The sequence below is a fragment of the Oncorhynchus clarkii genome, chromosome 10, assembly GCF_045791955.1.
Source record: "Oncorhynchus clarkii lewisi isolate Uvic-CL-2024 chromosome 10, UVic_Ocla_1.0, whole genome shotgun sequence".
Classification (NCBI taxonomy): domain Eukaryota; kingdom Metazoa; phylum Chordata; class Actinopteri; order Salmoniformes; family Salmonidae; genus Oncorhynchus; species Oncorhynchus clarkii.
In genome coordinates this window covers 2,670,046-2,682,049 of record NC_092156.1, presented here as the reverse complement: position 1 = coordinate 2,682,049, position 12,004 = coordinate 2,670,046, and the positions used below count along the sequence as shown (strand labels likewise).

The 12,004-nt window shown below is 40.2% G+C and overlaps 1 protein-coding gene across 1 annotated transcript; it reads left to right on the top strand.

The window, feature by feature from the left end:
• The first annotated feature begins 1,795 nt into the window (after positions 1-1,795).
• LOC139419378 (regulatory factor X-associated protein-like) lies at positions 1,796-7,773 on the top strand. Its single transcript, XM_071169321.1, has 4 exons — positions 1,796-1,861; positions 1,943-2,570; positions 2,915-3,025; positions 6,607-7,773. The coding sequence occupies exons 2-4, from the start codon at positions 2,121-2,123 to the stop codon at positions 6,709-6,711; spliced, it is 666 nt and encodes a 221-aa protein (XP_071025422.1). The 5' UTR covers positions 1,796-1,861; positions 1,943-2,120; the 3' UTR covers positions 6,712-7,773.
• Positions 7,774-12,004: the final 4,231 nt, after the last annotated feature.

Here is a 12,004-nt window from a genome sequence, read left to right as displayed (position 1 = left end):
AGGTTAACAGCCTGATATGGACAGTGATGGTGTAGAGATGACAGGTTAAAGCCTGATATAGACAGTGATGTAGTAGAGATGACAGTTTAAGCCTGATATAGACAGTGATGGTGTAGAGATGACAGGAGCAGGTTTAAAGCCTGATATGGACAGTGATGGTGTAGAGATGACAGGTTAACAGCCTGATATGGACAGTGATGGTGTAGAGATGACAGGTTAAAGCCTGATATAGACAGTGATGGAGTAGAGATGACAGGTTAAAGCCTGATATAGACAGTGATGGAGTAGAGATGACAGGTTAAAGCCTGATATAGACAGTGATGTAGTAGAGATGACAGGTTAACAGCCTGATATGGACAGCGATGGTGTAGAGATGACAGGTTTAAAGCCTGATATGGACAGTGATGGTGTAGAGATGACAGGTTAAAGCCTGATATAGACAGTGATGTAGTAGAGATGACAGGTTAAAGCCAAAGCCTGATATAGACAGTGATGGTGTAGAGATGACAGGAGCAGGTTTAAAGCCTGATATGGACAGTGATGGTGTAGAGATGACAGGTTAACAGCCTGATATGGACAGTGATGGTGTAGAGATGACAGGTTAACAGCCTGATATGGACAGTGATGGTGTAGAGATGACAGGTTAAAGCCTGATATAGACAGTGATGTAGTAGAGATGACAGTTTAAGCCTGATATAGACAGTGATGGTGTAGAGATGACAGGAGCAGGTTTAAAGCCTGATATGGACAGTGATGGTGTAGAGATGACAGGTTAACAGCCTGATATGGACAGTGATGGTGTAGAGATGACAGGTTTAAAGCCTGATATGGACAGTGATGGTGTAGAGATGACAGGTTAAAGCCTGATATAGACAGTGATGGAGTAGAGATGACAGGTTAAAGCCTGATATAGACAGTGATGTAGTAGAGATGACAGGTTAACAGCCTGATATGGACAGTGATGGTGTAGAGATGACAGGTTTAAAGCCTGATATGGACAGTGATGGTGTAGAGATGACAGGTTAAAGCCTGATATAGACAGTGATGTAGTAGAGATGACAGGTTAAAGCCAAAGCCTGATATAGACAGTGATGGTTTAGAGATGACAGGAGCAGGTTTAAAGCCTGATATGGACAGTGATGGTGTAGAGATGACAGGTTAACAGCCTGATATGGACAGTGATGGTGTAGAGATGACAGGTTAACAGCCTGATATGAACAGTGATGGAGTAGAGATGACAGGTTAAAGCCTGATATAGACAGTGATGGTGTAGAGATGACAGGTTAAAGCCTGATATGAACAGCGATGGTGTAGAGATGACAGGAGCAGTGGAATAGAGATACTAAGGGCAGGCAAAGGAAATTCGGGGAGGGGAGGACGGCAGGACGGGACAGAAGAGACAAGGCTATTTTTACAAGATTAAGTGTTGGACACAGTCTGTTGAATAAGACCTTAAATGTGATAGGAAAGCATCCAACAGGAAAGTGTGATTATTGCCAGGAAACAGAGACCGTGGAGCATGTGTCAGTGTGGGCAGTATGAGAGGGAAAGAGAGAGGTTGAGATCTAGTATGATGGAAAAGGGAATACAGGAAATTCGTTTCAAGATTATATTGAGTAGAACGCCTTTTTATATCGTCTCAAATATGTTGTTGTCTTTTTTTAAGAGCAAACGGGTCTGACAGGTAGGGTTTAGTTTCTCTGTCTCCTGCGGCCCACACTCCAGTACAGTAGTCGGCGGTAACGCATCGTCATTTTGGATGCCAACCGTCGATAAACCCCACCGGAGAAGGAGAAGAGACTCCTCCTTGTCTTCGTTTATTTTTGTTGTGAGAATGTTTGTCTGCTAGCAAGCATTTCTGGTATGTATAAATACAATTATGTGATTGACTATTTTAGAGCAGCCAACAGTCAGGTATAACCGTATTATTCTGTTTTTCCAGTTAATTGAACGTGGTCCATCACTTATTGCCCGAACTCACTCAGATCTACTTAGGTGAAGGAGAGGGGGTGGAAATGTCAAGCTAACCAGCATGGTAACTACCTAAAGTCCAATTTTTACTCGCCAGCTAACGTTAAACTTACAATTTACTAGTAATAATATATATTTTTATCCCAATCATGAGTGAAGAGGAGAGTAACACGTCAGCGGGTAACAACAATAAGGACTCGAGCATTATCCTCAACAAAGACGGACAGACGTACTACGTTGACAAGAGCGGTGTTGTCGACAGTAGAAATGTAGTCACACGACAAGAGTCGGACAACAACATGTTCTCCTACGATATGGATGATGCCGAAGAGGAGAGCGATGTTTTGGACACGTCGGACCCGCGGGACAACGCTGCGAGTCCCGAAGAACCCAACGACGAAGACGATGATGATGAAGAAGGCTACGGGGATAGCGATAACATTTCAAAGACTTGTACATACGACGGGTGCACGGAAACTACGACTCAGGTAGCCAAGCAGCGGAAGCCGTGGATGTGTAAAAAACACCGCAACAAGATGTACAAAGACAAATACAAGAGGAAGAAGAGCGACCAGGCTATGTCCACTAGCAAACAAGATGTAAGAATGTATCTGACTAACACACAAACAGATATACACAAACACGTTGCAATATATGTGCATGATTTTGTTCCAGCCCAGTACTAATACATATCCAACTAATCATCATATATATATATATATATATATATATATATATATATATATATATATATATATGTGTATGTTTAATTGTCTGTTATATTTAGTACAAGGCTGGAACAAAACCTTACTGTGGATCCCCAAGACTAGGACTAGAGAGTTCTGATCTAGTCTAAACAATGTGATGGCTATTTGTTGAACTGTACTCTGTGTGTGTGTGTGTGTGTGTGTGTGTGTGTGTGTGTGTGTCCTGTGTTGATCAGGAGAGCTTGGAGGAGAGGCCTGTATCTGTGAACAAGCAGCGTCTTGGTACCGTGGGGGACCGGCCGGCCAGACCCTCCCTCATCGAACAGGTGCTCAACCAGAAGAGACTGGTGAGTCATGGGCACAGACAGACTGTAAATACTGACTGACTGACTGTCTGACTGCCTGTAAATACTGACTGACTGACTGACTGACTGACTGCCTGTAAATACTGACTGAGTGTAAATACTGACTGACTGTAAATACTGACTGATGGACTGTAAATACTGACTGACTGTAAATACTGACTGACTGACTGACTGACTGTAAATACTGACTGACTGACTGTAAATACTGACTGACGGACTGTAAATACTGACTGACGGACTGTAAATACTGACTGACGGACTGTAAATACTGACTGACTGACTGACTGTAAATACTGACTGACTGACTGTAAATACTGACTGACTGACTGACTGTAAATACTGACTGACTGAGTGTAAATACTGACTGACTGAGTGTAAATACTGACTGACTGACTGTAAATACTGACTGACTGACTGTAAATACTGACTGACTGACTGACTGTAAATACTGACTGACTGACTGTAAATACTGACGACTGACTGACTGACTAAATACTGACTGACTGACTGTAAATACTGACTGACTGTAAATATGACTGACTGCCTGTAAATACTGACTGACTGCCTGTAAATACTGACTGCCTGTAAATACTGACTGACTGACTGTAAATACTGACTGACTGACTGTAAATACTGACTGATTGTAAATACTGACTGACTGTTAATACTGACTGACTGTAAATACTGACTGACTGACTGTAAATACTGACTGTAAATACTGACTGACTGACTGACTGTAAATATTGACTGACTGACTGTAAATACTGACTGACTGTAAATACTGACTGACTGTAAATACTGACTGACTGTAAATACTGACTGACTGTAAATACTGACTGACGGACTGTAAATACTGACTGACTGACTGACTGTAAATACTGACTGACTGACTGTAAATACTGACTGACTGAGTGTAAATACTGACTGACTGAGTGTAAATACTGACTGACTGACTGACTGACTGTAAATACTGACTGACTGACTGTAAATACTGACTGACTGACTAAATACTGACTGACTGACTGTAAATACTGACTGACTGTGAATACTGACTGACTGTAAATACTGACTGACTGACTGTAAATACTGACTACCTGTAAATACTGACTGCCTGTAAATACTGACTGACTGACTGTAAATACTGACTGACTGTAAATACTGACTGACTGACTGTAAATACTGACTGACTGACTGTAAATACTGACTGACTGACTGTAAATACTGACTGACTGACTGACTGTAAATATTGACTGACTGACTGACTGTAAATATTGACTGACTGACTGTAAATACTGACTGACAGTAAATACTGACTGACTGACAGTAAATACTGACTGACTGTAAATACTGACTGACTGACTGTAAATGCTGACTGACTGACTGTAAATACTGACTGACTGACTGTAAATACTGACTGACTGACTGTAAATACTGACTGACTGTAAATACTGACTGACTGTAAATACTGACTGACTGTATATACTGACTGACTGTAAATACTGACTGACTGTAAATACTGACTGACTGACTGTAAATACTGACTGACTGTAAATACTGACTGACTGACTGTAAATACTGACTGACTGACTGACTGACTGTAAATACTGACTCACTGACTGACTGTAAATACTGACTGACTGACTGACAATACTGACTGACTGACTGTAAATACTGACTGTCTGACTGACTGACTGTAAATACTGACTGTCTGACTAACTGACTGACTGACTGTAAAGACTGACTGACTGACTGTAAATACTGACTGACTGACTGTAAATACTGACTGACTGACTGTAAATACTGACTGACTGTAAATACTGACTGACTGTATATACTGACTGACTGTAAATACTGACTGACTGTAAATACTGACTGACTGACTGTAAATACTGACTGACTGTAAATACTGACTGTAAATACTGACTGACTGACTGACTGACTGTAAATACTGACTCACTGACTGACTGTAAATACTGACTGACTGACTGACAATACTGACTGACTGACTGTAAATACTGACTGTCTGACTGACTGACTGTAAATACTGACTGTCTGACTAACTGACTGACTGACTGTAAAGACTGACTGACTGACTGTAAATACTGACTGACTGACTGTAAATACTGACTGTCTGACTGACTGACTGTAAATACTGACTAACTGACTGACTGACTGTAAATACTGACTGACTGTAAATACTGACTGACTGACTGTAAATACTGACTGTCTGACTGACTGACTTTAAATACTGACTGTCTGACTAACTGACTGACTGACTGTAAATACTGACTGACTGACTGTAAATACTGACTGACTGACTGTAAATACTGACTGACTGTATATACTGACTGACTGTATATACTGACTGTCTGACTAACTGACTGACTGACTGTAAATACTGACTGACTGACTGTAAATACTGACTGACTGACTGTAAATACTGACTGGACTGACTGTATATACTGACTGACTGTATATACTGACTGTCTGACTAACTGACTGACTGACTGTAAATACTGACTGACTGACTTTAAATACTGACTGTCTGACTAACTGACTGACTGACTGTAAATACTGACTGACTGACTGTAAATACTGACTGACTGACTGTAAATACTGACTGTCTGACTGACTGACTGTAAATACTGACTAACTGACTGACTGACTGTAAATACTGACTGACTGTAAATACTGACTGACTGACTGTAAATACTGACTGTCTGACTGACTGACTTTAAATACTGACTGTCTGACTAACTGACTGACTGACTGTAAATACTGACTGACTGACTGTAAATACTGACTGACTGACTGTAAATACTGACTGACTGTATATACTGACTGACTGTATATACTGACTGTCTGACTAACTGACTGACTGACTGTAAATACTGACTGACTGACTGTAAATACTGACTGACTGACTGTAAATACTGACTGGACTGACTGTATATACTGACTGACTGTATATACTGACTGTCTGACTAACTGACTGACTGACTGTAAATACTGACTGACTGACTTTAAATACTGACTGTCTGACTAACTGACTGACTGACTGTAAATACTGACTGACTGACTGTAAATACTGACTGACTGTAAATACTGACTGACTGTAAATACTGACTGACTGACTGACTGTAAATACTGACTGACTGACTGACTGTAAATACTGACTGACTGACTGACTGTAAATACTGACTGTATGTATGTCTGTCTGTCTGTTAGTCAGTATTAACTGTCTGTCAGTATTAACTGTCTGTCAGTATTAACTGTCTGTCTGTCTGTCTGTCTGTCTGTCTGTCTGTCTGTCTGTCTGTCTGTCTGTCTGTCTGTCTGTCTGTCTGTCTGTCTGTCTGTCTGTCTGTCTGTCTGTCTGTCTGTCTGTCTGTCTGTCTGTCTGTCTGTCTGTCTGTCTGTCTGTCTGTCTGTCATGCCAGTTCACCCACATCTCTAGTGGTTGCAAAATAGGTCTAAATTATGACTAAATTATGAATTCAGACAATTCACTACATATCACACTAATGTCTGTCTGTCTGTGTGTGTGTGTGTTCTGTCCCCAGTCTTTGCTGAGGAGTCCTGAGGTGATCATGTTTTTACAGCAGCAGCAGCGTCTCCTGGCCACCCAGAGCCTCAGCCAATCACAGCCTCACTTCCAGGGCTGCTAACGGCAACAGCGGGAGGAGCCAGCTTCTCTGGGTGTTCTGGAACTATTTCCCTGATTCCATCTCTGATTCTGACAGGAGAAGGACCATAGAGATCCTATTCAATTCCTAATTCTGTGAGAAGGATTGACTCATTGGAAATAGAATACTAGAATGGCCATGGACCTTCTTATGATGAGATAAAGATCAGCCATGTTGGTCAGGGAGTGTTGTGATAAGATGTTGTATAAAACAATGACTTTGAAGAATGTATCTGCACTGTATGTTTGTTAGCCAGTACGTTAGAGAGGAATGATTAAATAAATGTTTTTAATGAACTACCCAAAATGCCCAACATTATATTCAAACAATGCAGTCAATCTACAGCCAGACGCTGGCTGAAATCAGTTGATGATCGGATTTAGACAAGTTGTAAATGCTAACAAGTACTGAAATTCACTCACAACTTTCCAATATATTTTTTTTTGACATTTATGGTCTGTTGAAATATATTTTAGAGGTTGTTTTATACAGAACATGTGTATAAACTGTATTTATAACTATATGACAATAGTTGATATATCACATATTTTATTTTCCTACATAAGTCAAATCAGGAAATGCGTCACCTATGCCTCTACTGCTATTCATTCCAATTAGACTGGTTTTGTATTTCTCCCTGACCAAAATGGCTGCCATTTCATTCTATTCTGGAACCTTGAGGGATTATGACATAGCCCCTCTAGTCATTGAATAGGATCTCCGTGGTCCTTAGGAACTGTACTATAATCATCAATGACCGAGCTTCCATGATCAATTAATAAATAATTTATACCATACATGAACCTGTTTCACTCTTATCAGCTAAAAAACAGAAGTTGTTTTATTTTGTCATCTATGTTCTTGTGTTGTTAGCTATTAAGTTATTACAAGAGGACCTGTCTTGGCTTCTTGCTCAAATCTATTACATTTTAAAACCAGACCTAACAGATACTAAAAGTCAATGATATAATTGTATAAACTTCTGCTGATAACTTGGCAGCAAATACTAGTGTGGTTGCTAAAATGGCTCATTTATGAAGTCTGAATTCACTATCAGTTTGTCTGTTTGTTTTTTTACATGTGACAATCATGCTTCTTGGTGTGCGGTTACGTGTGTGTGTGTGTGTGTTCATGCACACCATAGCATGGTTTCTAGAAGGTACTAATGCTCGAGAGCTACTGTGTCGTCGTGTTACGCCAGATAGCGTGGCGATTTCGCCTTGAGAGACGAGGACTCCACCTGACCTCATTGCTACCGTGTGTTTTTAACTCTACAATCTGTTGTGATGTGTGTATTCTGTATCTTGGGGTAGAAGTTGTACCACAGACCTAGGATCAGATGACCTATCCATAATACTAATATTGAACATTTAAGCCATGATATACCAGGGGTCGGGGTGATTAATTACAATTCTCTTCAATACTTTTCAATGAGGAAAGTTTGGAATTTAAATTAGGTTTACTTTCTGAATCGGCTGGAATTGACCCCAACCCTGATGTATACCCTTAGTATTATGGATAGGTAATTGGCTGGAATTGACCCCAACCCTGATGTATACCCTTAGTATTATGGATAGGTAATTGGCTGGAATTGACCCCAACCCTGATGTATACCCTTAGTATTATGGATAGGTAATTGGCTGGAATTGACCCCAACCCTGATGTATACCCTTAGTATTATGGATAGGTAATTGGCTGGAATTGACCCCAACCCTGATGTATACCCTTAGTATTATGGATAGGTAATTGGCTGGAATTGACCCCAACCCTGATGTATACCCTTAGTATTATGGATAGGTAATTGACTGGAATTGACCCCAACCCTGATGTATACCCTTCGCAAGAAAGCATCTTATCAACCGGCTACACAAAATTGTCATCCTGCCTTATTGAAACAAATTGGCGGGGCTGTCCATGTGTGCATATTTTTTGTGCTACGCGAGTAAATATTATTCTGCGTTCTTCAGAAATGAGGCTTTAGGGGACAGAAACATATCTGCCATTGGAATCAGTGATTATTGGGGGAAACTTCAACCTACTAGTCATCTATAGGTAACCCTGTTCCTGGAGGTACTGCAAGATTTTTGTGTCCAAACTAGGCTCAACACCTGACCAACTGAGCTAATTGATCAGTTCAGTGATTGCCTTTAATTCAACACACCTGGTCTTCCAGATCGGTTTAAATCATGAACATGAAGGGCCTGTGGTACCCCAGGACCAGGGTTGCCTGGTTAACCTGATACAGTTGAAATTCTGAAATTTACATACACCTAGGTTGGAGTCATTAAAACTTGTTTTTAAACCACTCCACAAATTTCTTGTTAACAAACTATAGTTTTGGCAAGTCGGTTCGTGCATGACAAGTCATTTTTACAACAATTGTTTACAGATTATTTCACTTATAATTCACTGTAGCACAATTCCAGTGGGTCAGAAGTTTACATACACTAAGTTGACTGTGCCTTTAAACAGCCTGGAAAATTCCAGAAAAATTTCATGGCTTTATAAGCTTCTGATAGGCTAACTGACATAATTTGAGTCAATTGGAGGGGTACCTGTGGATGTATTTCAAGGCCTACCTTCAAACTCAGTGCCTCTTTGCTTGACATCATGGGAAAGTCAAAAGAAATCAGCCAAGACCTCAGAAAATAAATTGTAGACCTCCACAAGTCTGGATCCTCCTTGGGAGCAATTTCCAAACATCTGAAGGTACCACGTTCATCTGTACAAACAATAGTACGCAAGTATAAACACCATGGGACCACGCAGCCGTCATACCGCTCAGGAAAGAGACGCGTTCTGTCTCCTAGAGATGAATGTAGTTTGGTGCGAAAAGTGCAAATCAATCCCAGAACAACAGCAAAGGACCTTGTGAAGATGCTGGAGGAAACAGGTACAAAAGTATCTATATCTACAGTAAAACGAGTCCTATATCGACACAGCCTGGCTGTAGACTACGGTTTGCAACTGCACATGGGGACAAAGATCATACTTTTTGGATAAATGTCCTCTGGTCTGATGAATCAAAAATATAACTATTGGCCCATAATGACCATCGTTATGTTTGGAGGAAAAAGGGGGAGGCTTGCAAGCCGAAGAACACCATCCCAATCGTAAAGCAAATCAGTCAGAAAGTTAAAGCTTGGTCACAAATGGGTCTTCCAAATGGACAATGACCCCAAGCATACTTCCAAAGTTGTGGCAAAATGGCTTAAGGACAGCAAAGTCAAGGTATTGGAGTGGCCACCACAAAGCCCTGACCTCAATCCTATGGAACATTTGTGTGCAGAACTGAAGCGTGTGCGAGCAAGGAGGCCTACAAACCTGATTCAGTTACACCAGCTCTGTCAGGAGAAATGGGGCAACATTCACCCAACTTATTGTGGGAAGCTTTTGGAAGGCTAGCCGAAACGTTTGACCCAAGTTAAACGATTTAAAGGCAATACTACCAAATACTAATTGAGCGCATGTAAACTTCTGACTCACTGGGAATGTGATGAAAGAAATTAAGAGCTGACATTTCACATTCTTAAAAAAAAGTGGTGATCCTATCTAACTGACCTAAAACAGATAATTTTTTACTCGGATTAAGTTAAGGAATTGTGAAAAACTGAGTTTAAATGTATTTGGCTAAGGTATATGTAAACTTCAGACTTCAACTGTATATCTGCTATTAACCCTGCGAACATTTGAATGAGAATAATGATGAACGTGATGGTCCTCCTCAGGCTGTGTCTATGAAATCCATTAAACAAGCTGTTTGATCACATATCGAGAGCGTTTTCTAGTGTTCACTATGTTTCGTAAGAATCACCAGTACAACAACTAGAATCTAGGCCGGGATTCAATCCTATTGCACGTTACAATTGTCCCTTTTAAAGGTAATGTGCCCACATATGTAGAGATCCCATTCATTGTAAACACTTTATGTCAGCTCAATAGGAAATTACCTTTAAATTTCAATCGACTTGACGCCTGGCCTTATTCACAGAGAACACTAGTATAAGTGCTTATGAGAATAGTTCATCAGTGTATGATAAATATACATAAAATAAGTACTTAATACTACTTTAAATGCTAAGGATAAAGCTTTAATGAAATAAGCAAAACGAAAGCCATTAGACATTGGTAAACATGAAGTAAAGAAACCATTAGACATTGGTAAACATGTTTCCCTATAAAACATCGTAGTAAACATGGACTTTTAAATCTGGATTAGTACTTGCTGTAAATGTACAGTGGGGCAAAAAAGTATTTAGTCAGCCACCAATTGTGCAAATTCTCCCACTTCAAAAGATGAGAGAGGCCTGTAATTTTCATCATAGGTACACTTCAACTATGACAGACAAAATGAGAAGAAAAAAATCCAGAAAATCACATTGTAGGATTTTTTATGAATTTATTTGCAAATTATGGTGGAAAATAAGTATTTGGTCACCTACAAACAAGCAAGATTTCTGGCTCTCACAGACCTGTAACTTCTTCTTTAAGAGGCTCCTCTGTCCTCCACTCGTTACCTGTATTAATGGCACCTGTTTGAACTTGTTATCAGAATTAAAGACACCTGTCCACAACCGCCCAGCAACAGCCCCAAAACATCACTGCTCTAGAGGAGATCTGCATGGAGGAATGGGCCAAAATACCAGCAACAGTGTGTGAAAACCTTGTAAAGACTTTTTTATTTATTTATTTCACCTTTATTTAACCAGGTAGGCTAGTTGAGAACAAGTTCTCATTTGCAACTGCGACCTGGCCAAGATAAGGCATAGCAGTGTGAACAGACAACACAGAGTTACACATGGAGTAAACAATTAACAAGTCAATAACACAGTAGAAAAAAGGGGAGTCTATATATACATTGTGTGCAAAAGGCATGAGAAGGTAGGCAAATAATTACAATTATGCAGATTAACACTGGAGTGATAAATGATCAGATGGTTATGTAAAGGTAGAGATATTGGTGTGCAAAAGAGCAGAAAAATAAATAAATAAAAACAGTATGGGGATGAGGTAGGTGAAAATGGGTGGGCTATTTACCAATAGACTATGTACAGCTGCAGCGATCGGTTAGCTGCTCAGATAGCAGATGTTTGAAGTTGGTGAGGGAGATAAAAGTCTCCAACTTCAGTGATTTTTGCAATTCGTTCCAATCACAGGCAGCAGAGAACTGGAACGAAAGGCGGCCAAATGAGGTGTTGGCTTTAGGGATGATCAGTGAGATACACCTGCTGGAGCGCGTGCTACGGATGGGTGTTGCCATCGTAACCAGTGAACT